Source organism: Gopherus evgoodei, chromosome 1 (assembly GCF_007399415.2).
Source record: "Gopherus evgoodei ecotype Sinaloan lineage chromosome 1, rGopEvg1_v1.p, whole genome shotgun sequence".
Lineage (NCBI taxonomy): Eukaryota > Metazoa > Chordata > Testudines > Testudinidae > Gopherus > Gopherus evgoodei.
The window spans coordinates 52,865,016-52,892,617 of NC_044322.1; the positions used below are offsets into that span (position 1 = coordinate 52,865,016).

At 42.5% G+C, this 27,602-nt stretch overlaps 1 protein-coding gene across 1 annotated transcript in view; it reads right to left on the reverse strand.

The window, feature by feature from the left end:
- The window catches only part of WDFY2 (WD repeat and FYVE domain containing 2), a 125,183-nt gene extending 97,846 nt beyond the window's left edge, over nt 1-27,337 (reverse strand). Inside the window, exon 1 of the mRNA XM_030564340.1 lies at nt 27,062-27,337. Within this exon, the coding sequence (XP_030420200.1) occupies nt 27,062-27,198 (137 nt within the window). The 5' untranslated portion in view covers nt 27,199-27,337. The remainder of the gene's footprint in view (nt 1-27,061) is intronic.
- Between the last annotated feature and the right edge of the window lie 265 nt (nt 27,338-27,602).

A 27,602-nucleotide genomic window follows, 5' to 3' on the forward strand; every position in this document is an offset into this window, starting at 1 on the left:
TAAGACAGACTCAGTTTGGGAATAAGAACCATTCAAGAAATATATGTTTGCTGATGATGTTTTAAAGAAAGTCACACCAGTGAACTGGTGGAAGTCACTTAAGCATTTGGATTCAGAGACTATTGAAGTGATAATCTCACTTTTAACAGCAGTAGCATCTTCCGCCGGTGTAGAAAGAATATTTTCTTCCTTTGGACTAATTCATTCCAAATTGAGAAATCGTTTGGGGTCTGAAAAAGCAGGAAAATTTGTTCATAATCTGGAAAAGAAAAACAAACAAACAAACAAGAAAATGAAGGTGAAGACGACTGAGTTAGCTCCAGAAGCCAATATTTTAAGTTTCTCATGTAGACCTGGCATGGTAGATTTAATTTTTGTGGTTTTTTAAAAATATTTCTTTTAACTATTTTAGTTAAAAACAATTAACAAAAACAAACTTGATTTTAAAAAACTTGAATGTTTAATTCAAAAATTTATATGCTTGTTTTGTTAAACTATTATATGTTTGCTGTTGAAGGAAAAAATCCAGAATAAATAACATTGTTTTTTTATTTAAATAAAACAATTTAAATGTCTGTCTGGTGATGTTCTCCTCCTAATACAGCATGGCAAGAAAATCCATAAATATCTCCAATTTGGAGAAGTCATTGGGAGGTGTACCATCTGCTTCAATTACCTTTGGTAAATGAAATAACCAATCATTCATTTTCTGATATAGCTGTATAACTAATCTGAAAAGTTTTCAAAATAAATCACTTTAAAAATGTATAGTTGTGTACCTTCTAAAAATGAAACCTACATCCATCTCTGAGTTGTGAAGAATATGTATTAAGATTATAACAACCAACAAGAATGCACTTTTAGGTAGAAACCCATGATTAAATTGAGTCTTCCTGACTAGTGATTTAAATCAAATCCACCCTGGAAAGAATGAGGGGAAAGAATAGAAGAGAGAAGAAAAAGGAGTAGGAAGGGCATCCTAGTGGATCTTGGGAAGAGGTCATAGAGCATGAATGGTATACAAAAATTCAGGTTTCTTTGTTACTGCTGCTGTTTAGTGAATAATGCAATACTCAGTCTCAATGACCTCTTCAAGTGCATTATAATATAGCACTAGGTTTAGACAGTAGTACCTGTAGTTACATCAACATTTGAGAGAAAGGAATGAACAGATCCACCCTCCTCGCTCCTCCAGTAACTCCTTCCAGTCCCACAGTACTGAAAATGAGTATACAGAAACTTGTCTGGAGACTTACACTGTGCTTTGCAGGTCATTTTATTAAAAAAACAGACATCCTTTCCAGAATCTGAACTCCATGCCTTTGATTCACGAAGTACAATGATGGTGATAACTTTGAGTCTTTTTCTCTGTCTTAATAACTGAGTAAATACTTGCAGACAGCAAAAATTATGGACTGAATAGAGACACTAGATTTATGATTTATTACAACCATCTGGAACCCATTAACTTGCTCTTTTCATCCTATGACAGCAGAGGTGTTAATGGCCACTCTACCTTGAATGATCCTTTACAATGTGTTCTAGCTACTTACTCTAAATCTGTTCCACCTTGCATTTCACTGCTGGGAGTTCCTTTTCCAGACCTGAAGAAGTGTGGTGTGTCTCAAAAGCTAGTCTCTCACCAAGATAAATTATTCTATTAAAAAAAAATATTACTTCACCTACCTTTTCTCTCTCTAAATATTTGCAGTTAGTTAATCTCCATATTTTCAATATTTAAGATATTTCCCACATTAAGCATATGCAAGTACAAGAAGTTACAGTTACCTCTGTATCTAGCTTAGGAAAGCTTTTCCAGTATCAGTGCATATACTGAATCCATTAAGCTACATAAACTTTGGCTAAAATACACAAGAATCTGCATGCATCTGATGAAGTGGGTATTCACCCAAGAAAGCTCATGCTCTGATACGTCTCTTAGTCTATAAGGTGCCACAGGACTCTTTGCTGCTTTTACAGATCCAGACTAACACGGCTACCCCTCCGATAAAAGAATTTACTGGTATTTTTGCCACATGAGGGCTCTCATATTCTCCATCAATGTAAAATAAGTGTGAGCAATAAATAAGAAACTGAATACATTGCCAAGGAATATCAAAATGCACTCTGCAGTGCACACCAAGGTCTACATTAGTGAATTTTTATAAGTAATTTTACTGTGCATTTTGCTTTTTCAATTAATAACTTGGACTTCTATTGTATTTTTGTGACAAGTTTTTGCAGTTATAGGGAACCAATGAGAGTGTTCTCTATGTAATGTCTGTGCAAAACTGAAAAAAAAGTTCCAGTGCTTGGTATCATCATGGCAATACTCCAGCCCTGATTCATTTATCTGTACAGGATCAAACTTGAGCCAAATTAGGGAGGGGTGAAAAAGTTTTTTCAAGTTACAACTTGGAAATGTTTTATCCATGAAACTCAAAGCATTATTCATTTATGTAACATAATAAACAAACTGAGGATTTTTATATGTACGTTCAAGACACTTGCAATCAGATGGGAACTGAGGGTGAAGTGTTCAGAAATGCCTAAATGACTTAGGAGCCTAACTCTCTGACTTTCAATGCTACATAGCTGCTTGAAAATTTTTTGCTTAATACCTTACACAGGATCATTGACATTCCATTCATCTTGACATTTCAAGAAAATACAAAAATGGCCATAAATGGACAAGAGCTAAGTTCCCTCTAAGCTGTGCGGCCACACAGCTGCCCATTAAACCCCGCACAGGGGCTCAGGCAGGAAGAGGCGCCCCTCCCCGCTGGCCAAAGCATGAACCTGCCCTGGACTTGCCACAGCAGGGGAGAGGAGCCCCTCCCTCAGCCCGGCCCAGCCCAGCCCCGCCCTGCTGGAGCTGCTGCAGCCGGGGAGAGGTGCCTCCCTCCCCCCGGCCCTGAGCTGCTGTGGCGAGAGAGGGTTAGGGGGAATCCTCTCTCCCCACCACAGCCCCAGGGCAGCCTGTACCCCAAACCTCCTGGCCCCACCCCAGAGCCTGCACCACCAGCCAGAGCCCTCATCCCCCCGCACTCTAACTCTCTGTCCCAGCCCTGAGCGCCCCACTCCCTCCACCACCACACCCAAACCCCTTGGCCAGACCTCCACAACATGAATTTTGTTATATCTACCAATATGGAGGTGATGTGTCACACATTATAGAACATTAGGGTTGGAAGAGACCTCAGGAGGTCATCTAGTCCATTGGTTCCCAAACTTCAACAACCCACAAACCCCTTTCACAAAAATATCAAATCTCACAAACCACATCCTAAAAATAAGTATTTCCAGGGATTTTCTCCTTTACCTGAGCGTGAATTATAGAATCAGTGATCTTGGAAATAATTTTTTTTTTAATAACATTCTTATTACACACTATTTATTACTACATTTTTATCATTACATTATGAAAACGGCAACACTTTTCCAAGATTTCACTTTTGTAGCTCATATCACTTCGATTAAGCCTCCTACATATTTCATCACGGAGTACCAGACATGAAACAGCACAAAGGTATTTAAGAAGCCAACTCAAATAAAGAGTTTCTCCCACAAGCATTTGGGTCTTGAGCTGTCCAGGAAAACAATGCACAACTACAACAAAGGTTAAAACTTCTTCTGCCAGGAAGTCATGGTCACGGGGCTCGGACTGCTGGACCCCGGCACCCAGGATCCCTAGGGACGGCTCCGTCCGACATTACAGAATTTTTTTTTCTGAGACCCTCGGTATATTTTGCCAATCCCCAAGGGTTCACAAACCCCACTTTGGGAACCACTGATCTAGTCCAATCCCCTACTCAAAGTAGGACCAACACCAACTAAACCATCCCAGCCAGGGCTTTGTCAAGTCGGGCCTTAAAAACCTTTAAAGATGGAGATTCCATCACCTCCCTAGGTAACCCAATACAGTGCAATAGTGTTTCCTAATATCCAACCTAGACCTCCCCCACTACAACTTGAGACCACTGCTTCTTGTTCTGTGATCTGCCACCACTGAGAACAGCCTAGCTCCACACTGGAGCACATAACAAGATTCATTCCGCACATGGATGTAAAAAATGAGAGGGAACACTGAACAAGAGCAGTCATTTTCATGCACACTTTCCCCTCCCCACCCTACTGTCTCTGCTGGTTCAATTCCAAATTATTAAAATCGTGAAAATGCTTGATGTTTGCAATCACATGCTTGTTAGCACAGAAAAGGTACAATGATCCCGTTTCTTACCGTTAAGTTGTTCCCAGTATAGGCTGGCTGCCAGCAAGTGCACATACATTTCCAGCTTGCCAGAACTGCTCTGCATCTCACTTGTTGTCCTTCACAAACTAGTTATCCTGGAATTCACACCAAAATTCCAGTTTTTGTTTAATGCTCCCTTCCCCCTAGTAGTAATATTGAGACAAGATAATCAGTTTCAAAATGCTTATTCTTCTCATCAGTAATTTAGGAAGCTCTATAGCAAAAACTTTCTAAATGAATCCTTTGTTTCAACAGTGTACTTATTTCACAGCATCTGAAATACCTCAGTCACCTGATATTCAACCTTAAAAACACTGTCATAGGTGGACATTGCATTAGTCCTTCCCACTCCTAGCTTTAATTGGCCTTAGTGAACTTCACTTCCTGTCTTAAATTGTCACTTTCTTAAAGTTGTTAACTCAAGAGTAAATAATTGCTGCATTTCATTCCAGAGACAGCTGCACTTCAGTGGTGGATAAAGTGATGCCTCTGCAGCCTTTGCGTAGTCACCTGTTAAATTTCTGGAGAGCACTGGAATCCTCTGGAATTAAAAGTGCTGTATCAATGTAAGTCCATAGTTATTAAAATAATTTTATCTAATACACTTGAGCATGCATAAAATACAAGAGCGATATCTAAGAGTTAGTGTGACAGATGCCAATTTTCAACATTCTGATACGATTTAGACATTGTATAACAACCACTTTAAAATGCTCTCTATTCTTGCAATACACAGAATACACAGTAGCAGATTCTCAGTTATGACTGGCATTATGTCAGAGATAAACATTAATAAAGAGTACAGTTTTGTAATGGGATCACTACATTTATGAAGATTGAGATCTCATAGGCTGAGATAGCTATATTTTTGTTAAAGTTACTGATATTCAAAAAATCCCAGCAAGTGTTTTTCCCTGAATGCTTGCCTGTTCAGCATTTCAATCTTCTGGGAGAAATGGGATTTTTCGGCATTTAAACATGATGAAATCTTAATTGTTAAGAGGATGCTTTTCTTAAGCTTTATTTACATCTTACCTTCAAAAAGACTGTCTGGGCAGAACCACCCTGAACACACCACCTTAATGCATCTCCAGATGATGCAAAGAAAGCCTGGCAAATTAACAGACAGCACACCAGGTGGCTGCTTTGCAGAATGCCCTTTTCAAGCCATCTCTATTGGTCTAAGAGGGAACCACTGATCTAATGGACTGGTCATATCCTCCCCACCCCCCCAACAGGGACAGGGAAGATCAGACATTACATAGGCTTACTGGACACAAGAGCAGATCCAACAGGGTATAATGAAGTCGGAAGCTCTCTTTTTTTCCCATTTGCAGAGGACTTCTACCCCAGTATTGATGCAAGGGGTGATACAAGTCTAATTCCTGCCCAATGGTACCAACTACTGTCTTGCATAGTAACAGAAAACTGGGATTCCTACAGAAGCTGACAGCAATGAGTAAACAAAACAGGGCATAAAAAAAGTCTCTCTGCAAATTGGCTATCACTTGCCTTAACAGCAGTGTCTGCATTAGTGACAGACATAAGATGGAGTAAAGATTTCACTGTTCACTCCGCTCACCTCCATTTAAAAACGCCTTTGCAGGTGTTGGCCCTTTGGGAAAACTATATGGGAAAAAATGTAGTCTGTGGATGCACTAAACCCCAACCGTGCAATTAAAATACACAGATGAATGTAATTAATACCCAACATACTTTTTAAAGATCTTGTTATATCCTTGAACTGATTCATGACTCAGAACTCTAGTCACCCATGTTTGCAGCACGAGACCAGGATCATAGATATTTAGGAGAAGGAGATTAACATGGGAAGATAATAGCCCTTCGAATGTTAAGTGAGGAATCCTGAAACCTCTAGATGAACAGGCTTCAAGTTGAACTCAAGGTTTCTGACGCACAACCTATACCTTAAACAGGAAACATTTCTCTCTGCACAGATTTAAAGGGAAATAAAGTGATTTTTAAAAAAATGGTTGTAAAATATTAAGTTGGGCCTAAATATTTTAGGCACAGTTCCTTCATGCAGTTGCCAATGGTTGAGCATTTAAAATTTAAAGTTTTCAAAAAACTTACTCAAGATCTTAGACCTGGTCTACACTAGCCTGTTATTTCGGAATTAGCAGAGTTATTTTAAAAAAAAATAAAAGATTCCGTCTACATGACTACATGGTTTTTTCCGATTTAAAGGGCTCTAATTCGATTTCTGTACTCCACCTCAGCAAGTTGAGAAGCGCTTAAATCAAGATCACAATCCTGAGTTAAAAGGTATTGTGGACACAATTCGATGTTACTGGCCTCTGGGAGCTATCCCAGGATGCTCCTTTGTGACTGCTCTGCTCAACACTCTTAACTCCAATGCACTAGCCAGGTGGGCAGGAAGAGCCCCAGGAACTTTTGAATTTCATTTCCTGTTTGGTCACCGGCTGCACAGGTGACCATCAGCACAGTCCGCCATCACAGGCAACCATGCAGAGTCCACCATCACAGGAGATCATGCAGTCCCAGATTTGCAGACAAGCCCCAGCATGGTCCGAACAGGAGGTACTGGATCTCATTGCATGCTGGGGAGATGAGTCTGTTATGGCAGAACTACGTTCCAAAAAAACCAAAAACACAAACAAAAAAACCCCTCACCACACGCAGATACCTATGCTAAAGTCTCCAGGGCCATGATGGAAAGAGGTTACTCCAGGGACACACAACAGTGTTACACAAAAATCAAGAAGCTCAGGCAAGCATACCAAAAAGCCAGGGAGCAAACGGGTGCTTTGGGTCACAGTCACATACATTCCGCTTTTACTGTGAGCTCTATGCAATTATGGGGGGTGATGTCACCACTACCCCACCACTGTCCGTGGACACCTGCAAGGGGGGAGTTGCACGGAGCAAGGAAGGAGAGACACTGAAGGAGGAGGATGACAGCGCACAGGCAGCAAGTCGGGAATCAGTTTTCCACCCACAACCAGGAACTAATCTTAACACTGGGTCCAATAGCCTCCCCTCACTCCCAAGGCGGGCTCCTGTTCCATGACCCTGGAGAAGGTACTTCTGGTGAGTGAGAGCCTGATCGGAATCACGCAGTAGGAGACAGGGAGGGGGAACCCAGTCATGCCGAGTTGTTTGCATTTAGAGTAAATGGCTCATCCCTGCTCTGAGCCTGACTGGAGCCACGTAGGGTGGGAGGGGTTGTTGTGTGCAGTGATTATCCCAGAGAGCCCACAGCGCTTCCTTTTATATGGTAAACCCACCAGGCATTGCTTGCTGTGGGAAAGGGGGCCCAGCAGTGTGAAAGCATTGAAATGAATGTAGAAGAAGCAAAACCCTGTGTGCACCTATGGGCTGCCTGCAAGATGAATTCAGTTACCCGGCAGTGTGTGATGGCTTACTCATACCAAAGTGCCCCCTTTGATCTCTGCAACGTATTTTTTAAAATACTACTCTCCCTTTTTCTCCTCTGAAAGGTGCAAATGTTTCAACATGGCCCCTATCTACTCCATCCCAGAGGCTGGTCCAGATTAGAAGGCAGAAAAAACCAACTCGGGATGACATGTTTGATGAGCTCATGCAGTCCTCCCACACCGATTGCCTCCATGCATTCAGATGGGCCCTAACAATTGCGGAGTCCCGTAAAGCATTACGGGAACATGAAGAGAGGAGGGAGGCATGCGATGAGAGCAGGCAGGACGCTGTAGTCAGGCTCATGGGGGAGCAAACTGACATGCTCTGCTGTATGGTGGATCTAATGCGGGAAAGGTAGCAAGACCACAGACTTCCGCTGCAGCCCCTGTATAATCAAACTCCCTCCTCTCCAAGTTCCATAGCCTCCTCACCCAGACGTCCAAGAACACCGGGGGGGAGGCGAGGGGGAGGCTACAGGGACCCACACACTCAACCCCAGAAAGCTGGCACATGCAAACTTTTGATTTGGTTTCTGGACTTGTCCTTCCCTCCTCCTCCACTCCACTAACTCAACCGCCCCCCTCCCCCCAGGTCTACCTTCTAATTTCTCTCAATGCGAAACAAAACAACTGTCACACTGTACCCTGGCCAGTCATGAAACTAGCTTTCAAAGCTTCTCTGATGCACAGTGCGTCCTGCTGCGCTCTTCTAATTGCCCTGTTGTCTGGTTGTGTGAAATTGGCAGCCAGGCAAGTTGCCTCAACCTCCCACCCCACCATAAAAAAGTCTCCCCCTTACTCTCATAGATATTGTGGAGCTCACAACAAGCACCAATTACAATTGGAATATTGGCTGTGCTGAGATCTAATCAAGTCAGTAAACTGGACCAGTGCCATTTTAAATGTCCGAAAGCACACTCCACCACTATTCTGTACTTGCTCAGCCTATAGTTGAACAGCTCCTTACTACTGTCCAGGGTGCCTGTGTATGGCTTCATGAGGCATGGCATTAAGGGATTGGCTGGATCCCCGAGGATAACTATAGGCATTTCAACATCCCCAACAGTAATCTTCTGGTCTGGGAAGTAAGTCCCTTCCTGCAGCTGTTCAAATAGACCAAAGTTCCTGAAGATGCAAGTGCCATGCACCTTTCCCAGCCATCCCACGCTGATGTTGGTAAAATGTCCCTTGTGATCCACCAGTGCTTGCAGCACCATTGAAAAGTACCCCTTGCGGTTTACGTACTGGCCACCATGATGTGCCGGAGCCAAGAGGGGATATGCGTTCCGTCAACTGTTCTGCCGCTGTTAGGGAACCCCAGCTCATTAAAGCCATCCACAGTGGTCTGCACATTTCCCAAAGTCACTACCCTTGATAGCAGCTGCTCAATGATTGCACTGGCTACTTGCAGCACTGCAGCCCCTACAGTAGATTTGCCCACTCCAAACTGATTCCCGAATGACCGGTAGCTGTCGGCTGTTGCAAGCGTCCACAGGGCTATGGCTACTTGCTTCTCAACGGTAAGGGCTGCTCTCATTTTGGTGTCTTTGACTTCAGGGCAGGGGACAGCAAGTCAAAGTTCCAAGAAAGTGGGCCTACGCATACAAAATCTCCCAATCGCCACATGCTGTGCATCTAGGAACGCCTGTGTCTATGTCCTCATCAGTAAAGTAATCGCACTGTTGTCACTTCCTCGCTCAGTTTTGCAGGTACTGAACATACTGCTGGATAATGCGCGAGGTATTTACAATGGTCAAAACTGCAGCAGAGAACTGAGTGGGCTCCACGTTTGCCACGCAATGGCGCCTGCACTGGTAATCCTTGAAAAAGGGTGCGAAATGAGCTGTTCGGTTCAAGATGGCCGATAAAAGGTGGTAAATGATTGTCTTCTGTAGCTTCCACAGGAACCCAGGACAGCTTCCACCGCTTTCTCCAGATTGTCTGTGCGGCTCTGTTCACGATGGCCATGAAACAGCGGGAAACGTTAAATGAAAGGGTAGATAGAAAGAGAAGAGGACATTCAAAGTGGATTCAACATACCAGGAGACAGGCGATGCACCGTGCTGCACCGTCTACTAGCAGCATGCCATCTGCCGGAGCTTTCATAGAGGGAGGAGCAAGTGACGGCACACCGAGAAAAACCCGTGAGAATGTTTTTGCCCCACCATGCACTGGGAGCTTAACCCACAATTCCAACGGGCAGCAGAGATTACGGGAACTGTGGGATAGCTACCACAGTGCAACAGTCTGCCATTTGATGCTAGCCTCGGTACTGTGGACGCACTCCACCGAATTCACGTGCTTTAGTGGGAACACATAACATCGAATGTATGAACTCAATTCAGGAAATTCAAATAAAATAACTTTGAATAAATATCGTACTGTAGACATACCCTAAGAGGTACAATATGCTCCCTAAATGAAGGCAGTTTAGTTTTTAAGTGAGGTTATCACAACAAAAAATTCATTCTCCAATTTACCGACATTATATGCAAGATTCAAAAACACTATCTTAATTTCGGCTGTTGACATGCTCTTTGGTTAAGAAATTCCTATTATGGACATACAGTATAATGCTATGGAAGAGCATTGCTTAGTGTGACAGAAATTCAATTTGTGATTAAAATGGCTATTATTCAGCATATGACCAGAACACTCATTTCTGTACAAGCAATGCAGAGCCCTCCCATTTCTCCTCTCAGTTCATGCAAGACCAAAAGAATTGATAAGCAACATTTGAAGTGTGTCACCTAGGGCTGCCAACTTTCTAATTGCACAAAACTAAATATCCTAGCCCCATCCCTTCCCCAAGGCCCTGCCCCCACTCACTACATTCTCCCTCCCTTGGTGGCTCGCTCTCCCACAACCTCACTCACTTTCACTGGGCTGGGGCAGATGCTTGGGGTTTGGGTGCAGGAGGGGGCTCCAGGCTGGGGGGCAGGGCTGAGGGATTCAGAGTGTGGGAGGGGGCTGTGGGTTGAGGCAGGGAGTTGGAGGGTGGAAGGGGGGTAAGGGCTCTGAGCTGGGGGTGCTGGCTCTGGGGTGGGGCTGGGAATGAGGGGTTTGGGGTGCAGGAGTGGGTTCCAGGCTGGGGCCAAGGGATTCGGAGTGTGGGAAGGGGCTCTGCGCTGGGGCTTACTTCATGCGGCTCCCAGTCAGCGGCGCAGCTGGGGGGCGAGGGCGGCACTAAGGCAGGATGCCTGCCTGTCCTGACAAAGCGTCCAGCAGGTCCAGCGCTAGTAGGTGTGGGGGGAAGGAAGAGCCACTCTCTCCCCCTGCCTAGGAGCTGGATCTGCTGGCCACTTTCAGGGTGCAGCACGGTGCCCCAGGACAGGTAGGGACTAGCCTGCCTTAGCGTCCCAGCACCGCTGACCAGATATTTAACGGTCAAAAACCGGACACCTGGTCACCCTACTGCCACAGAAAAACTGTGTTAACATGCAGTAGTCTTCTAACCTGAAGGTTTGGAAGAAATTCTCTTACTCTAAGTGCACAGTGATATCATGTCATTGAGAAAATTGCAATACCAGGAAATATCCAAGAAAAGGAATCAACGTAGTTATCTTGCAGAGCGAGAGAGATGTGGTTGTGAGAAGGCCCTTAATTATGTACACACTATGTCTTAAGTAGGCTGTTCTCTTTTGTAGAATATTTTCACATTATTCCTGGATCACTGGTATCTGTCAGGAATTATGTTTTTATGCTGCATTTCGCTGTGATTCTTCTTCTCTCTCACTCACTGCTCAACTCAAACTCTTGCTTTCCTTAGATTTGATGCAACGAAGACAGAGCAGAATTTTAATTTGTGCAAGGAGTGAGACAGAAGGAGAACCCTGTAGTGCAGCACGAAAAACAGGTTTATGGAGAAAAATGTTACAAGGCTGTGGTAGGAACAAGTCTCCTCAATATTTCAAAGTACATACAACTCAAGAAATCCCTTGTCACTTTTCCAAATTCTCTAATATCTATTCTAAGAAAGGATATTCACACTACCTATGACTGCTCTACGTTCTTCACTCAAATTACAAGCGAGTCTCATCTTACGCGCATTTAATATGCGTGAATTCAGCTTTGAACAGCCGGCAAAGAAAAAAAAAAGAAAAAAAGAAAAACAACAATTTCAATACTGTACCTGTACTGCGGGCGATTCAGCCTGCCATTACACTCAGTGTATACTATACGTGATTTTCGCTTTATACGCTGACAGCAGAACGTAACCACAGTGTAAGATGAGACTCGCTTATATTCCCCTTTGTAATGCCACTTGAACTGATGGAGTTAAACAAGGGATGATTTTGGCTGAGTGATGTCTTACTGAAAACAATGAAATGATACAGAAAGCAAGGGCCTTACTTTTGCACAAGAGGTCTGCATATATAGGGCTAAGCAGGAACTCAGTATATAACAAAAATACATCTGATAAAAATCCCATTAAAACCACCAGAAGCAGACTTAGGCCAATCTTGAGCACTTCTACACTTTTGCCCCTGCCACCTCCTCCACCCTCCCACTTCTTGCTATTTATCTTGCTATTTATCTATAGAAGCCTATGAGCACCAATTTTTGTTCTTGTGCAGCTGAAGTTTAAAAGCAATTAATTTCAGAACAGCTTGTCTGAGCCTGCTCACAATTAAGTCAATAGCAGCATTACCAACAGATGAACCACACTTTTCATAATATAAAGCAAGCATTAAACTATAACAAGCCAGAAAACAAACTACTTATGCTTATTCTCCCCCAATGAGTGTTATTCAGAAAAAAAAAAGCATCATAAACCCTCTTCAGTTCACCTTATTTACATCCAACTATGTGCTAACTGATGTGTACACTCAAACTGGCAAAAAAGAATGCAAGCCTGAAAAAAGCCAATGCGGTAGAGCTTGTATGAATAAGGAAGAGATGCGAAAAGATAGAATGGTCATGAAAAGAAGGTATGTAAGATTAAAGCTGCATTTCTTTTGTAGAGGAATGGTTATGAAAAAAAAACAAAACCCGCACTAACACTAATTGCCACATGCCTCTAAGAACACAGCAGTTTACCAATACATTTCAGATTCCATGTAGTCCAGATCAGAGACTGGTAGAATAAATACAGGATAAGCTACTGTTGATGTGGAATGGTATATACACATTATATACAAAAGCAGCTTATTCTGTACTTATTCTACTAGGCTCATTACACCTATCCAGACTATATCGAATCTGAAATATACTGGTACCTTCTGTGTTCTTAGGGGCACATGGTAATTGATGTAATTGGATAAATGTCTATCAGGAATGGGCTAGAAAGTATCTGGTCCTGCCATGATGGCAGGGTACTGGACTCGATGACCTCTCAAAGTCCCTTCCAGTCCAAAAATCTATGTTAATCATCCCTCCACAAATACATACACAAACAACACACACTTTTTACACTTACAGATATTAATTCTACTTAATTTTGTACACTTAAGATTAGCTGTACACCTCAGGAAAGTAAATGAAGAAGGCCACAGAGGAATTTTATGAACAAGTGATAAAGCAGAAATGGACAGCCACAGTTTTGCTAATAACTAAGGCTAAGATCTTGTCATGGATATTTTTAGTCAAAGTCACAGACAGGTCATGGGCAAAAAAGAAAAATTCACTAAAGATGTGACCTGTCTGTGACTGACTAAAAATATCTGTGACAAAATGGGGTTCTGCAGGTCCCCACACAGCCTGAAGCAGGCAGCTGTGCAGAGGGTAGAAGCCACCTGCAGCAGCAGGGCTGAGAGCTGCAGGGGTATCCCATTGCCCACAGTGGTTTGGAGCTCCGCGGGCTGCCATAGGCAGCAGGGGTACCCCAGAGGTCCCTACCCCTGCAGGTGGTGGGGGACCCTTCAGCTCCTAACCACCACAGGCTGAAGTCAGAGATCACCATGACTAAATCGTAGCCTTACTGATGACATTGTCCTGCTTAGTCCAAATGGAAGGAAAGACCATGCTTTTGGCAAATATAGCAAAACCATTTGGTTTGTTCATCTACAAGAAGACAAAATACATAGCTATCAATACCCCAAAAGTAACCATGAGAGTGGGATGAAGATACACTTGAAGAAATCAGTCATTTTACCTATCTAAGGAGTGAGATGTGCAATGACAATGACACGATGCTACATGTCAAGCAATGAATATAAAAAGCAACAAACAACCGTCATATACTGAAGCAGTCATGGAAATCTACAACAGAAACTGATCAGGAGATCAACTCATTCTAAAGTAAATGCCTGTGGAAAGTCTTCTAGAGTCTACTGGAAAGAGTTTATTGAAACATTAGATTGGTTTGCTCTAGTTATAAGAATTTCTAAAGCATCAGATATGCTAAGACAACACAATGGACATATTTAGGCCATGCTTTAAGGAGGTCCCCAACATGATTTCCAGAGCAAGTGATAATGTGGACACTACCTGGAAAGAGAAAAGGAGGGTGACTTATAGAAGCATTAAGCAGAACAGAGAATAAAGCCAAATCCATCAACATGATACTCAGAAGCTTGACACACCAGCAAAAGACCAAAATAAATAGCAGAAACTGAGGGTGGAGAAAGATAAAGAAAGGTGGTTTACCGAGGGCTTTTCAGGTACAGAAGTTTGAGCCCAGCGTACTTCCCCTTAGTTCCTCTGTAGTAATGCCAGTTTCATAGGAAAACAAGTTTCTTTATCTTGTGTCCCTCTGTCATAGGATCACTATCTTGGAGCACCTTCTGTTTCCCTCTCTCATAGTTCCTAAAAAATACTTCTCCAACATGGTCTCAGGAAGTGCCGCGGGCCACACTGGCCGCGATCAGTGGAAGCCACGATCGGTCGAACCTGCCGACGCGGCAAGTAAACAAACTGGCCCGGCCTGCCAGGGTGCTTACCCTGGCGAGTCGCATGCCAGAGGTGGCCGACCCCTGACCTAGACATTTCCTGATCTACTTACATATCTGGGGTTTCAAATGAGTAGTTTCTAGGTATGATACCAATGATTTCTCATACCTGGCCCCAAGCTTCTTACAGCATAGTTGCTGCTCTGTTCCCTCTCTCTGGGAAAAGGAAAACAGACAGACAAAAGGGGAGTCTTGTTTCAATTTTAAGAAATTCTAGCCTTGGCATTGGCTCTTTTGGCCAGGTACTCACTCACTTCCTTTTACCTATGCCTAGCAGTGAGACTTTTAACCCTTTACAGGTAAAGCAAGTAGAGCACAGCTATTAAGAGGGATTTTAGAGCTAACTGGCTGGCTGGGTCCATAAAAGGGAGTTTCCCCCTTCGTTTATCACAGAGGTCTCTCTTAAAATGTTAATTTTGTTGTTTCTCCTAGATCATTCAGTACATAAAACTCATGAAATTTTATTTTCTTTTGATAGTTAAGAATTGAACACCAACTTGAGGCTTTTCAAACCTCATCCTTTTCAAGTCACCTATAAGTCTGGAAAGAGGAAGAATGATTGTGTCCTTTTTAAAACTATGTCAAGAGTAATTTCAGCTTTGAAGCAAAGCAAAACAGCAACACAGAGAGGTGTGGTCCAAGCAGAATAAGCAATCTGAATTGTTTGTTAAGAAGCCTCTGTTTTGCTACCCACTATACCACTCATTCCCAGATTCTACCTCCCACTGCTTAAAGTCACACAAAGATGTTTGGAGTTTTGTTTGAAGAGGACTAGAACTCTTCCAAGCTTTAGGAAGGGTTCTAACCATTACAGGAGTGAAGTTCTGGAACAGCCTTCCAAGGGGAGTAGTGGGGGCAAAAGACATATCTGGCTTCAAGACTAAGCTTGATAAGTTTATGGACGGGATGGTATGATGGGACAGCCTAATTTTGGCAATAAATTGATCTTTGATTATTAGCAGGTAAATAGGCCCAATGGTCTGTGATGGGATTTTAGATCGGGTGAGATCTGAGTTACTACAGAGAATTCTTTCCTAGGTGCTGGCTGGTGAGTTTTGCCCACATGCTCAGGGTTTAACTGATCGCCATATTTGGGATCGGGAAGGAATTTTCCTCCAGGGAAGATTGGCAGAGGCCCTGAAGGTTTTTCGCCTTCCTCTGCAACATGGGGTACGGGTCACTTGCTGGAGGATTCTCTGCACCTTGAGGTCTTCAAACCACAATTGGAGGACTTCAGTAACTCAGACATAGGTTAGGGGTTTGTTATAGGAGTGGGTGGGTGAGATTCTGTGGCCTGCGTTGTGCAGGAGGTCAGACTAGATCACCATAACGGTCCCTTCTGACCTTAAATCTATGAATCTATGAAAGAGAAGAAGCAAACATTCTGGGTGACAGCAACAGGAGAACAATAAGGATTAAGTTAAGCCTGGTCTACACTGGGAAGGGAGGAGGGGGAAATTGATCTAAGATACGCAACTTCAGCTACGCTATTCTCGCAGCTGAAGTCAAAGTATCTTAGATCGAATTAAAATTACTTACTTTGCATTCTTGCAGCGCACCAGGGCTCCCCTATCACCTTGGTTTCCGCCTCTTGCTGAGCTGGAGTTCAGCAGTTGACGGGAGAGCATTCGGGGATCAATTTATCACGTCTACATTATACGCAATAAATCAATCCCCGATAGATCAATCGCTACCCACCGATCCGGCGGGTAGCGTAGACGTACCTTTAATTTGGGAAAAATTAGCCTGCTTCTGTAGTTTTAACTTCTTTACTCAGCACCTGAGTTTACAGGTGAAACACGGTGAAAGCTACTAAGATTTCCTGCCCGCTGGGGGACTACATGCTCACCCAAAATGTCAAGTGACCACAGAATGCTCAAAATGAGGAACTCATCTCAAGAGAAAGGAAAGCATGGGGGGGGGGCCCAAACCAGGTGTTCTGGAAAATGGGTACCAATTTAAAAAGCTACATACATATTTAAGTTAATACTCTGCAATGTTTCCCCTTCCCATCTGGCTCTTATGGATATTATTTCCTGTTGGATAATGCAAAGGAGTATTTGTATCTGTCCAGCTTGGAGCACAATCTCTGCAGGTAATATACATGAAGGAGCTGAGAGAGGGGGCTCACCCTAACTGATTGACTGATCTGACTCAATGTACTTGACCATTTTAAAAAAGGGATTAACATATCAAGCTGCCAAAGAATCCCAAATGTGAGAAACTAACCCAGTCTTTAATTGCTTCCATTTTTTGCCTAAAATAATCTGAGGACTGATGAAATCAAACTGAATTATAATATGAAGATGATGGATTATGTTAAATAGTCAGACAAGACTGAGCTAAAAATCCCTGAAGAAATCCAGTAAGACCATTGACAGGCTGGGAGCATCATCTTAGAGCAGGATAGATGAAACAGTTATTTCCCATTAATTTACTGAGAGTTCTAGTAAATGAGACTGAGAAACAGGATTTTCTGTATCTGAAGTCTGATTCACTTCCCTATACTCAAGGACTACACATTAATTAGAGTCCCTAGGTTGTGCAAATGTTTCCCCTTATAGAACCACACTGCTGCAATTACAGTGGCCTTTTTTCCCCTCCAGTCAGAGTTGATTGCTTAAGCAAAGAGCTTCCCCCTTCCTCCAATTTGTAAGAATCTAACAAGAGTAAGGAATATCGATTCTTAGCTAATAAGGGCTGCAAAAGCTGCCCCAGCAAAAGAAATATCACTCCCAATTTCTAATGCAAGGGAACCACGAAAACCTGCAGTTATACTGGACAAATTCTTGCTCTTTAAGGAGAGCAATCTTGTATCAGCAAGACTAGTAGTCTCCTTGGTGGCTACAGAAGCATATAGAATATTTGAGCACAATGGGAGATGTAAATAGGCCCAATAAACACTTCCAAAGTTCAATTTTAGATGTTCTGACAGACTAGTTTTCAGCATAGGGCCCATTTTTGATAGGCAAGAATAGGATGTAAGACAGTGGTGGGCAACCAGTGGCCTGCAGGCTACATGCAGACCGTCAGGGTAATCTGCGGGCAGGCCACCAGACAGTTTGTTTACATTTACACAGGCGCCCGCAGCTGCCAGTGGCCAAGGTTCACCGTTCCCAGCCAATAGGAGCTGCGGAAAGCAGCAGCCAGCACATCCCTGTGGTCCATGCCACTTCCCGCAACTCCCATTGGCCGGGAATGGTGAACCACAGCCACTGGGAGCTGCTGGCAGCCATACAAGTGTAAACAAACTGTCTGGCAGCCTGCCAGCAGACTACCTTGACAGGCCACATGCGGCCTGCAGGTTGTCCACCACTGATGTAAGGTATCCTTTTCACTGCCAAGGAAAATGTCATTCTTAACTCTGATTATGAGTTAGTTTTACTACAGGTTAGGGGTACAATAAACCTGACAGATCTGTGATACTTGATTATTTTCTCCATGAGTCCCTCACACCAGTGCAGTACATCCTAGAAAGGATGACATTTAAAGAAAGATTCTTGATCATCTGTAGCAAGTATCTTCACCAACATCATGGGGACCTCACACAAAAGAAGTCCTATTATGTGCTGATCCCCAGACATTCCTTTTCCCCCTAATTTGCTTACTTTTTATGCCTTTTAGCATTTACTCTGTGTAGTCAGTCTGTTTCCTCTTTTGTTTGTGTGAGTTCCCCCCTTTCCTTTCACCCTCCAAAACCATCCTCAGGGGAGAGGGGGGGAAAAATAGTGAAGAAATTGGCAGGTGTACTGCCTAAAGCCACTATTAATTATTTTTACAGTTGACTAGATTTCACATTGATAGTGTCCCTTTAAATAGAATTTGCTTTTTTATTTTAATGTCTACAGATATATTTCACTAACAACTCATCTGATTGAAGCCTAATATCCCTCATTTTAGTGTGTGCAAAAAACTTGACAGGGAAGTTGCTTTAGACAGTTTAAGTGCTTCAGTTTAATTTTGGAAGCCAGTATCTACAAATGATTTAAAAAAACCAGCATACAAGTGACTCCACGTGAGTTGGTGGGTCTTCAGCTGAAATTGCTAACAGGTAAAAGGCAAATTATTTTCACATTTCACAGGCCTATTTGCTTTCTAAGCCTAAAACAGGAACTGCGTGCCAGAGGTTGCCGACCCGCCAGGGTGCCGGGCCAGTTTGTTTATCTGCCGCGTCTGCAGACTGTTCACAACGGTTCACTATCCCTGGTCAATGGAGGCTGCAGGAAGCCGCATGGGCGAGGGATGTGCTAGCCATGGTTTCCTGCTGTCCCCATTGGCCTGGGACGGTGAACCACGGCCAGTGGGAGCCATGATTGGCCGAACTTGCCGACACGGCAGATAAACTGGATAGGCCAACCAGGGCGCTTATCCTGGTGAGCCACGTGCCAGAGGTTGCTGACCCTGGCCTAAAAGATCATAATCAGACTATTGTCCACTATTGTATCAAAATGATGTGCCAACATGAGCAATGAAGTGTATCAGCACTACCACCACTCCCTATTCTTGCTTATATGACAGTGCAGTATTAATTTCACCATTCAAAGGAAGGTAACAGGGATTTGGAGTTGCTTGGTAATTTGTTAATTGTGTGTGTTGGCCTGGCTATTAGGGTGTTCCCTGTATGAAAATACTGGTTTTGCTCAATATGTCGCTGTCTGGAAAAACAGTCAGGAAGGAAGAGAATGGCTCAAGACCTATAAACTGTTATGATTTTGCCTCCTCTCCACTCAGCTAGGAAGAACAAAGGAACACTGGCAGAATTAAAAAGGGAGAAGGGTAGTAAATGTCTGGGGGAATCAGACAGATACAGGACCCTGTTGGGGTGCTTGGAGAAGCTAGACTCTCGGTCCCCATCAAAGGATGACAGTGCTTAGGTAAAATAGACATGCATGTAGACTGTTTTGAAACCTCTCTCTAATGCTTTGTTCCTACTGCTAAAACAAACGAACACTTTGGTTTTAGGAAGGCTGGTTTATCAAGATATACCACTGGTTACTGACTTCTGAAAGCAAGAATCACAGATGCCCGAACTCAATCCAACTTTCAGGATAACAATGGTTGATACACAGGGTACTGTAGCACAAGGCCCGGTCTACGAGTGGGAGAACCGCAGAACACCACTGCAGGATAAATTTGTCCACATATTTACTAAAATTTGGTGCCCAGAATTGGACACAGGCCTCATCAGTGCCAACTAGAGCAGGACAATTACCTCCTGTGTCTTACATACAACGCTCCTGTTAACACATCCCAAAATATTAGCCTTTTTTTTGCAACTGCATCACATTGTTGACTCTCATTCAACTTGTGTTCCACTACAATGCCCAGAACCTTTTCAGTAGTACCAACACCTAACTCAGTTATTCCCCGTTTTGTAGTTGTGCATTTGATTTTTCCTTTCTTTATTGCAGTTAAACCATTTTGTAAGCTCTTCAGGGCAGGGAACTGTCATTTTGTTCACCCATAAAGCAGAATCCACAACTATGGAACTGTTTAAGTAACTACTACTCCTGCAGTCAACTGGATTGGGAATGCATAAAAAGCCTGTATAGAGAAGACACACCACACTTAAACACCTATTGCCAACACACTCAGGTTTTGCACTGATGGCACACTCCCTCTTGACCACTGGTTCACAGTAGAAGTTAACTGTCTGGTGCACACCACATCTGCTGCAGCAATGGATTCAAGAACTAAGCTTCACAGTATCGCACTCCACCACATCCTCTCTTTGGGGTGCTATATTCAGACCACTGAATTTTCACCTCTTCCTTAAAATACTTCCCAGGTGTGATTTAAAATAAATTCTTAAGATATAGCCTACGCCACTATATGCCTGACTCCCTGGACATGGCCAAGAAGATACAAGGAACCAGAGTTTATTCTGCGTATTTAACAGTTGAAAGGACAAATTTCTATACCTCTTAGAGTTTTTCACAAGCATGCTAAAAAGCACACTGAAAAATTATGCTGATGTCAATTATGGTGAAGTGTGCTTTCCCTATAACCATATTGAGCAACACCAGTATTGTGTGGAAATCTAAATTCCTTCTGCAGATCAAAACCTTTTGCCGTACAAATTCTCTAACAGAATTGCTGACTAACATGCCCAGAAGACAATCCATGGACAGATATGTTAAGACAAACTATGCTGACCTAAATTGAAAAAGGCTGATGAAAACCTCAAGTTGCAACACAGCGTGAGCAGTACAAGTTAATTTTTTACACTTCATTGGATGTGGAGTGAAGAGAGAGGCCAATATGAACTGAGAATGCAAACTTTCAGGGGTCTTCATCTGTTATGTTTGTACAGTACCTAGTACGATGAGGGTGGGCCCTGTAGGTGCTGCAGCAACACAACAGAGTAGAGGGGGCAGTACACATTTATTTTTATAGTTCACTTCAAACTTATTACTCTTTATGGCATACAATTACTTGTCTAAGTTTTGTTTCCTTTTAAGATATTACAACTAATGCATTTTAGAAAATGACAAAGAAAATCAGAGGATGAGCTTTGATGATTCCTCCATGATGGGCTACACTATTGGATCAGAATGGAGCAGAGGAGTCAGGAAAAATATAATGCTTGACCTTAACTCTCGAGTTTTCAAAATCAGCTATATGTGAGTTAAAGCCCAGGACTTTCACTGAGATGAGAGCACAGTCCAGAGATATGAATTCACAGTCAGGGAGGTTCTGCACACTGGCAAATTGGTGTAGATCTCCTACTATGCTTCTCTGGCTGGTAGTGCAGACTGACCAATAGCAGCCACCACCATCACGATAAATCCAACCTTGCTCAGAGCAGGTTTAGATTGGAGGACACAATGATTAAAACACTAGCAGGCAGACTGCACTAGCACCCCCAACACTGGTGGAGCTGCACTGCTGGTAGCTTCAAATGTTTGCCAATATAGACAAGGCTGAACTACATTCACTGATAAATAAACAAGTCAATCCATTTCTCCCTCTGTATCCAATGTTTAGCTAAGGATAGCTACCTCCCTCACAATGCTGTGATGAAGATTTAATATTTGTCCAGTGACTTGAACTTGTGACATGCTAATGACCTGCACACACAACCTCCTCCAGGGTGGTCTGATTTCAACTGAAATGATTTAAATCATCAATTGTAATAATTTAAAAACAGCAGGAAACCTTGATTCAAGACATTGATTTTAACTGTGTTTTGCATTTTTACATTTTAGTTATTTTCCTAAAGTAAAGTTGATTCTCTTTGGCTGGTAACTATTAAAACATGCTGATTTGCAACCAAATATAGCCTATACACTAAATTGTGCTTCTTTTTGCTAGTCGGGGGATACACTAGATCTACACACATTTAAGTAATTATATAGGAATACTTTTATTAGAAAGTTTATCAAAACCTCTTCTGCATTTAAAACTGATTTATTCCAAGTATCTGTGCTTAGTAAATTCAACGGATGATTAGAAACCGTTATGCCCTTCAAGAATTTTATAACTGATCTCATCCTCTCAGCTGTTTTTTATTCATGAATTAGAAGCATAGAATAATGTCAAGTATCAGAGGTAGCCATGTTAGTCTGGATCTGTAAAAGCAGCAAAGAATCCTGTGGCACCTTACAGACTAACAGACGTTTTGGAGCATGAGCTTTTGTGGGTGAATACCCACTTCGTCAGATGCATCCGACGAAGTGGGTATTCACCCACAAAAGCTCATGCTCCAAAACGTCTGTTAGTCTGTAAGGTGCCACAGGATTCTTTGCCAATCATATAATAGAATATCAGCGTTGGAAGGGACCTCAGGAGGTCATTTAGTCCAACCTCCTGCTCAAAGCAGGACCAATTCCCAGACTGGGGTTAAAAAAAAAAAAAAAAAAAACCTGTTTCCTAATGGCTCCCTCAAGGATTGAACTCACAACCCTGGGTTTAGCAGGCCAATGCTCAAATCACTGAGAACTGGAAGAGAACAAACTTTTCTGCTTTTTCAATTTACGCTGGTTTCTTAACTTTGAACAAATTATGAACTAGCTGAATAAACTAAAAAGAAAATATTCTCTCACAGCTGCGGACAAGACTACTGCTATCAAAAGCTGGTTTTTAGCACTTCAACAAACTCTAGCTCCAGGTGCTTCGCCAGGGACTTACAGCAGCTCAGGTGTTTGACTTTTTTTAAAACTTGGCACCAAACATGTACTGCTTAATATTTTTTTAAATTATTTTAATGGATATTAAATTTAGGCCTTAACATTGGTTGTCAATTTCAAATAGATTTAGCTTTTTAAAGGATTTAAAGAAAAATTAGATTTTTTTGGTTTGAAAAAATTAAATTCTATCCACCCTGATTTTCTCTAAAGTCAATGGAAAGTAGGAATGCTCAGCACCTTTGAGAATTTGGCCAATATGTATCATTAAATTCAAGGGGCTCTGAAAATTTAAGACCAAAAAGACATTCAGTTTTGGAACCTTAAATATTCCAACATTTAGCCTAAAGATTTTTATACTTAGGCACACTTTCAATCTAAACTATGTATGATACAGGATTCTACGGGCTGGGACCTAAGTGGCTGTCAGATCCAACAGTTTTTTAGCAGAGCTTGTAATCTTGTTCTCAGAACTTCACCTTATCAGATTTAAACAAACATTCTTAGATAAGCTTTAACTGTCACTATACTCACTTCTTCTAAAACAAACAGTCAAAATAAAGTTAGACAAGTATTTGTTCCAATGTGCATCCACATCACATACATTATACCATTCCCTAATATTTATCATGACGTGGGATATCTACCCAAACAAATTGAAACCAAAAATCTCAAGAACTTTAAAAATAAATGAATACATCCTTTATATTTGACAGAGTCAACTTTAAGAATGTTGCTGTTATACAGATAAAGTACATTCTGTTCAGGTTCTCATATTGCATCAACCATGAGGGTATTGTTAGCTATTGTTTAAAATGATCCTTAAAGTTTACAAAGCAATGAACCCAGGCACAACTCTGGGCATTGAACAAAATACAAAAAAAAAAAAAAAAGACATCAAGACCCCTATCCTAGACAGTTTATGAAATGAAGAGCCAGATGATGCAAAACAGACATGCACCTTAAAGCCTAGCTTCGATTTTTCCTAACACTATCAATGTTTAGCAAAGAGTCAGTTGATGACTCCCTTTGCATTCATAAAAAACTCCTAATCCCAAACATTGGATACAAGTTATTCCAACTGAAGCTAATTAATACATTTCAGAGTATCTCACATACAACTGACACACATAATTAGAGCCCTATGCAGATACAAAATTTCTATCCGCATCCAATCTGCGATCCGCAAATGTGGTCCACAGATATCTGTATCTGCGGATATAAACCAGATATCTGCAGATTTGCAGAGCTCTACATATAATAGGTCTCACCTCAGCCAGAACTACCACCTCCTTCTGTAAGGAAAGGAAACAGGCATAAACTCTCCACATTCATTACTAGCGCTTTATAGTTTCCAACCACCTCTAAAAGCAACTACATAATTGGAGTACATAAGCCAATACAAAATGAGAGTCAATGTTAAATGGGAAATCCAACTAGGAGGCAGCATAGCACTGAAATGATGAAAGCAAATGTTGTCACTTGGTGCATTCCCCTACCATGCTCGTCTCCGTAACAAGAAGGCTACAAGTTTATTCCCAAGTTGCTGTTTCCTCCAAATAAAGCTTAACCGATATCTCAAATTCCTTAACTGCAAAAGAAATAGTGACCACTGAAATAATGTACTACTTCAGCTATGAATCCAGAAATGAACATCCACTTACCTAAATCCATTTCTACCTAAAGTAATGAATTAAGTGTAGTTAATGAAAGAATGTAATAGCATCAAGCAGAAGAGTCAGAAGGTTTCCACATTAGAGGTGCCTTTGTTAGGTAGTTTTCCTAGATCCACCCTGTACTGCCAACAGCACTCCAAACATCTACAGGTAAGAAGCAAGGAATCACTTTTAACCAATTTTACCAACAGGCAGATTAATCATCAGACCACAAGATTTTAAAATACTATGTTCCTTGGAGACACTCTCCAGATCTCCACTTTACTATATGCTCCTTTAGACCAAGGCTCTTTTTAACAGAGAATCTCTACATGAAGTACAGACCATTAACTTATAGTGTCATGCTGCTATTCTGGCACTTAAAATTAGGAGGGGTTGTACCTTGTAAGAAGTAGTGCAAGGAACAAATGGACTCTCTCTTTCTCTAAGGGAGAGATACTAGGTACATTCACTCTATTAAGATAAAGAATATTTGAGAAATATTTTCTTCCAGTGCAGAACATCAGTGAACATTTCAGCACGTCACTATGCGCCAACTCATATCATTTTAAGAATGGCCCTACTGGATTAGACCAAAGGCCCATCTAGCCCAGTATCCAGTGCCAGGTGCTCCACAGAGAATGAACAGAACAGATAATCATCAAAAGACCCATCCCCTGTCGCTCATTCCCAACTTCTGGCAAGCATGTGCTAGGGATACCATTCCTGCCCATCCTGGTTAATAGTCATTGATGGACCTATCCTCCATAAATGTATCCAGTTCTTACTCCTACTATACTCATGCTTTACTCAGTGTTTCACATAGCAAAATTTGGCCATAACACTTAAAATAAGTGGATTTCACATTTTCAGTCACTATCAATTCCACAATATACCTGCCTCTTAGAAGCGTAAGTGTTTTCTTTTCATAGCAGATAACAGAGCTTATTGGAGCCCAAGGAATAGATGAACTTTAATGAGATTTTGTATAGTTCATGTATCAAACTGTTAACCAGAAACTAACTTATGGCAGAATTTAGATTTTTTTTCTATACAAGTACATTGACAAAAGAGCAAAATCCTGAATCTGAGATAGTGTGCCTGTGGGCCAACACTTTTTTTTTTTAAACATTCTGTTGGGGCAGATAAGTCAAGTGATTTTTGCTTGAGTGATGATGAAACTACATTTTAGAATGGTTCCAATTAGGATCATGGGGCAATTTTATATTTTAAGGGAAAGCATTCCTATAGAGTTAACAAAATGAAACCGTTCTAGATGTAAGAGGAAATGCCACTAAATGAAGTAAATTTGAACTCTTTCAGAAAAGAAAAGAAGCATTATTGGATGGCTTAAGACATACTTTTATATTGTGGAATAAGACCACTAAAAATTATAAAAATACCAGACACTTTTGCAGTTTTACAGTACTGGATATTGGACTAGTTTCTTATCCTTTAGATAAGTTATTTTTAAAAGAACTACCAGGAAATGTTTTTGTTAGATAAGAATGAGAAGCGCTGTTTCAGCGAACAACATTGGTGTCTTCTGTCTAGTGTCAAAATAAATCTCACACAGATTTGTCAAAAGCTGCATATGTTTAAACTGGTCTGACAAATTACACATCAAAACACACACAGATTAAAGAGTAATATAAACTGACCGTATTGAAAGGTTTAAAAGTTTGATTCCCTAATCTAGCAGTTTTACCTAACTGTAGCTTATAAAATTAAAATACACAAAAAGCTATTCAGTGCAAACTGTTGTAGCTCACTGTTATCAACTGAGTTTGACATATCTTTCTGAATGCTGATTTTAAAATGACAACAATATAAAGAGAAATTGAATGAGACTACAGTAATTTGAATGACATTTTGCTACAAACATTAGCAGCTCCTTATGAAGTTACCAATCAACACACACAACAACACAACTGTTATTTTAAAGGCCTGCTGAAGTACAATGTTGGACTGGAAAAAAACCCAGTTTGGCTTCTGTAAATATACTGATATGAATTTTCAAGGAGCATCATTTGTGAAACCCTCCATACATTTTTATGATAAAGGAAAAGTCATGCCCTGACTTGCACATCACTTCTGATCACAGTAACATAGGCATATTATGGAAAATGACTCACTTCAATTTTCAGGACAGACCATTTTAACATGTATGATCACAAAACGGAATCCCCTGAAGTATCCGATATAAGAGTTAATTAAAGATACGTTATCGGTTTTGACCAGCCATCAGCCACAACATATCCTTCTTGCTCACCTCTGTGTAATCTGAATCATGCACATCACAGACAGATGCAGCAGGGTTACCATGAAACGGTGAGCTCCATGGCAGAGTGAGCAGTGTGCACACATAATACGCCTGATCAATATTTAATCTACTCGGCGTATGCTCTGCCCGAGCAACTCGTTCGTTGTTGCCTTGTGCAAAACAGGTCAGCCCGGCACCCAGCGGATCGCCCCTCTAACCACGGGGACAGGTTTGATGCACGCAGAGCAATCCCCACCCCAGTTTTTGCATACACAGCCCCTTGCCCCCTGCAGGCAGACCACTGCGAGACCCCAGCCCCAAGCGGGCTTCCCTCATGCACGCCCACACACACGTGGCACCCTCGCGGACCCACACACGCTCCGTGGGGACCCCCGGCACTGCCGCCCTGGCTGCAGGCGGGGCCGAAGCGGCGTGCCCGCCTCCCCCTGCCAGTACCTGTCCTCGGAGACGCTGATGACCCCGTCCTCCTTGGGCACGATCGCGGCCATGCTCACTACATCCTGGGATCCCTCCACCTTGCTGAGCAGGACGGGCTTGCGGGTCAGCGCCTTGGGCTGGATCTCAGCGGCCATGGGCAGCGCCGCCGGGCTCGGGCTGCGGAGGGGCAGGGGGCGGCGCCGGTCTGCAGCAACAACAGGAGGAGGAGGGACCGCGACTCGCGCCCCGTGGAATCCCTCAGAACCAGGTAGCAAAACAGCAGCTCGCGCGACAACCAGCGCCACCCCTGCAACTAAAGCGCCCCGCCCTCCCACGCCGAGCCAATGTGGCAGCGGCACTTCCGGGAGCCCCGCCCCCACCGCCTCCCCCCGCGCGGCAGCCGGCATCCAATCGGGAGCGGGGAAGCCTGCCTGGAGCGCAAGCTGGCCGGTCTGGGCGCACACGCAGGAGGGCGTGGGGAGCCTCTGTCTGTGCGGACGGCGGCTGCGCAGCGAGGCGAGGCGAGAGGCACTGCCTGCTGCAGTAACCCTGTGTGGAT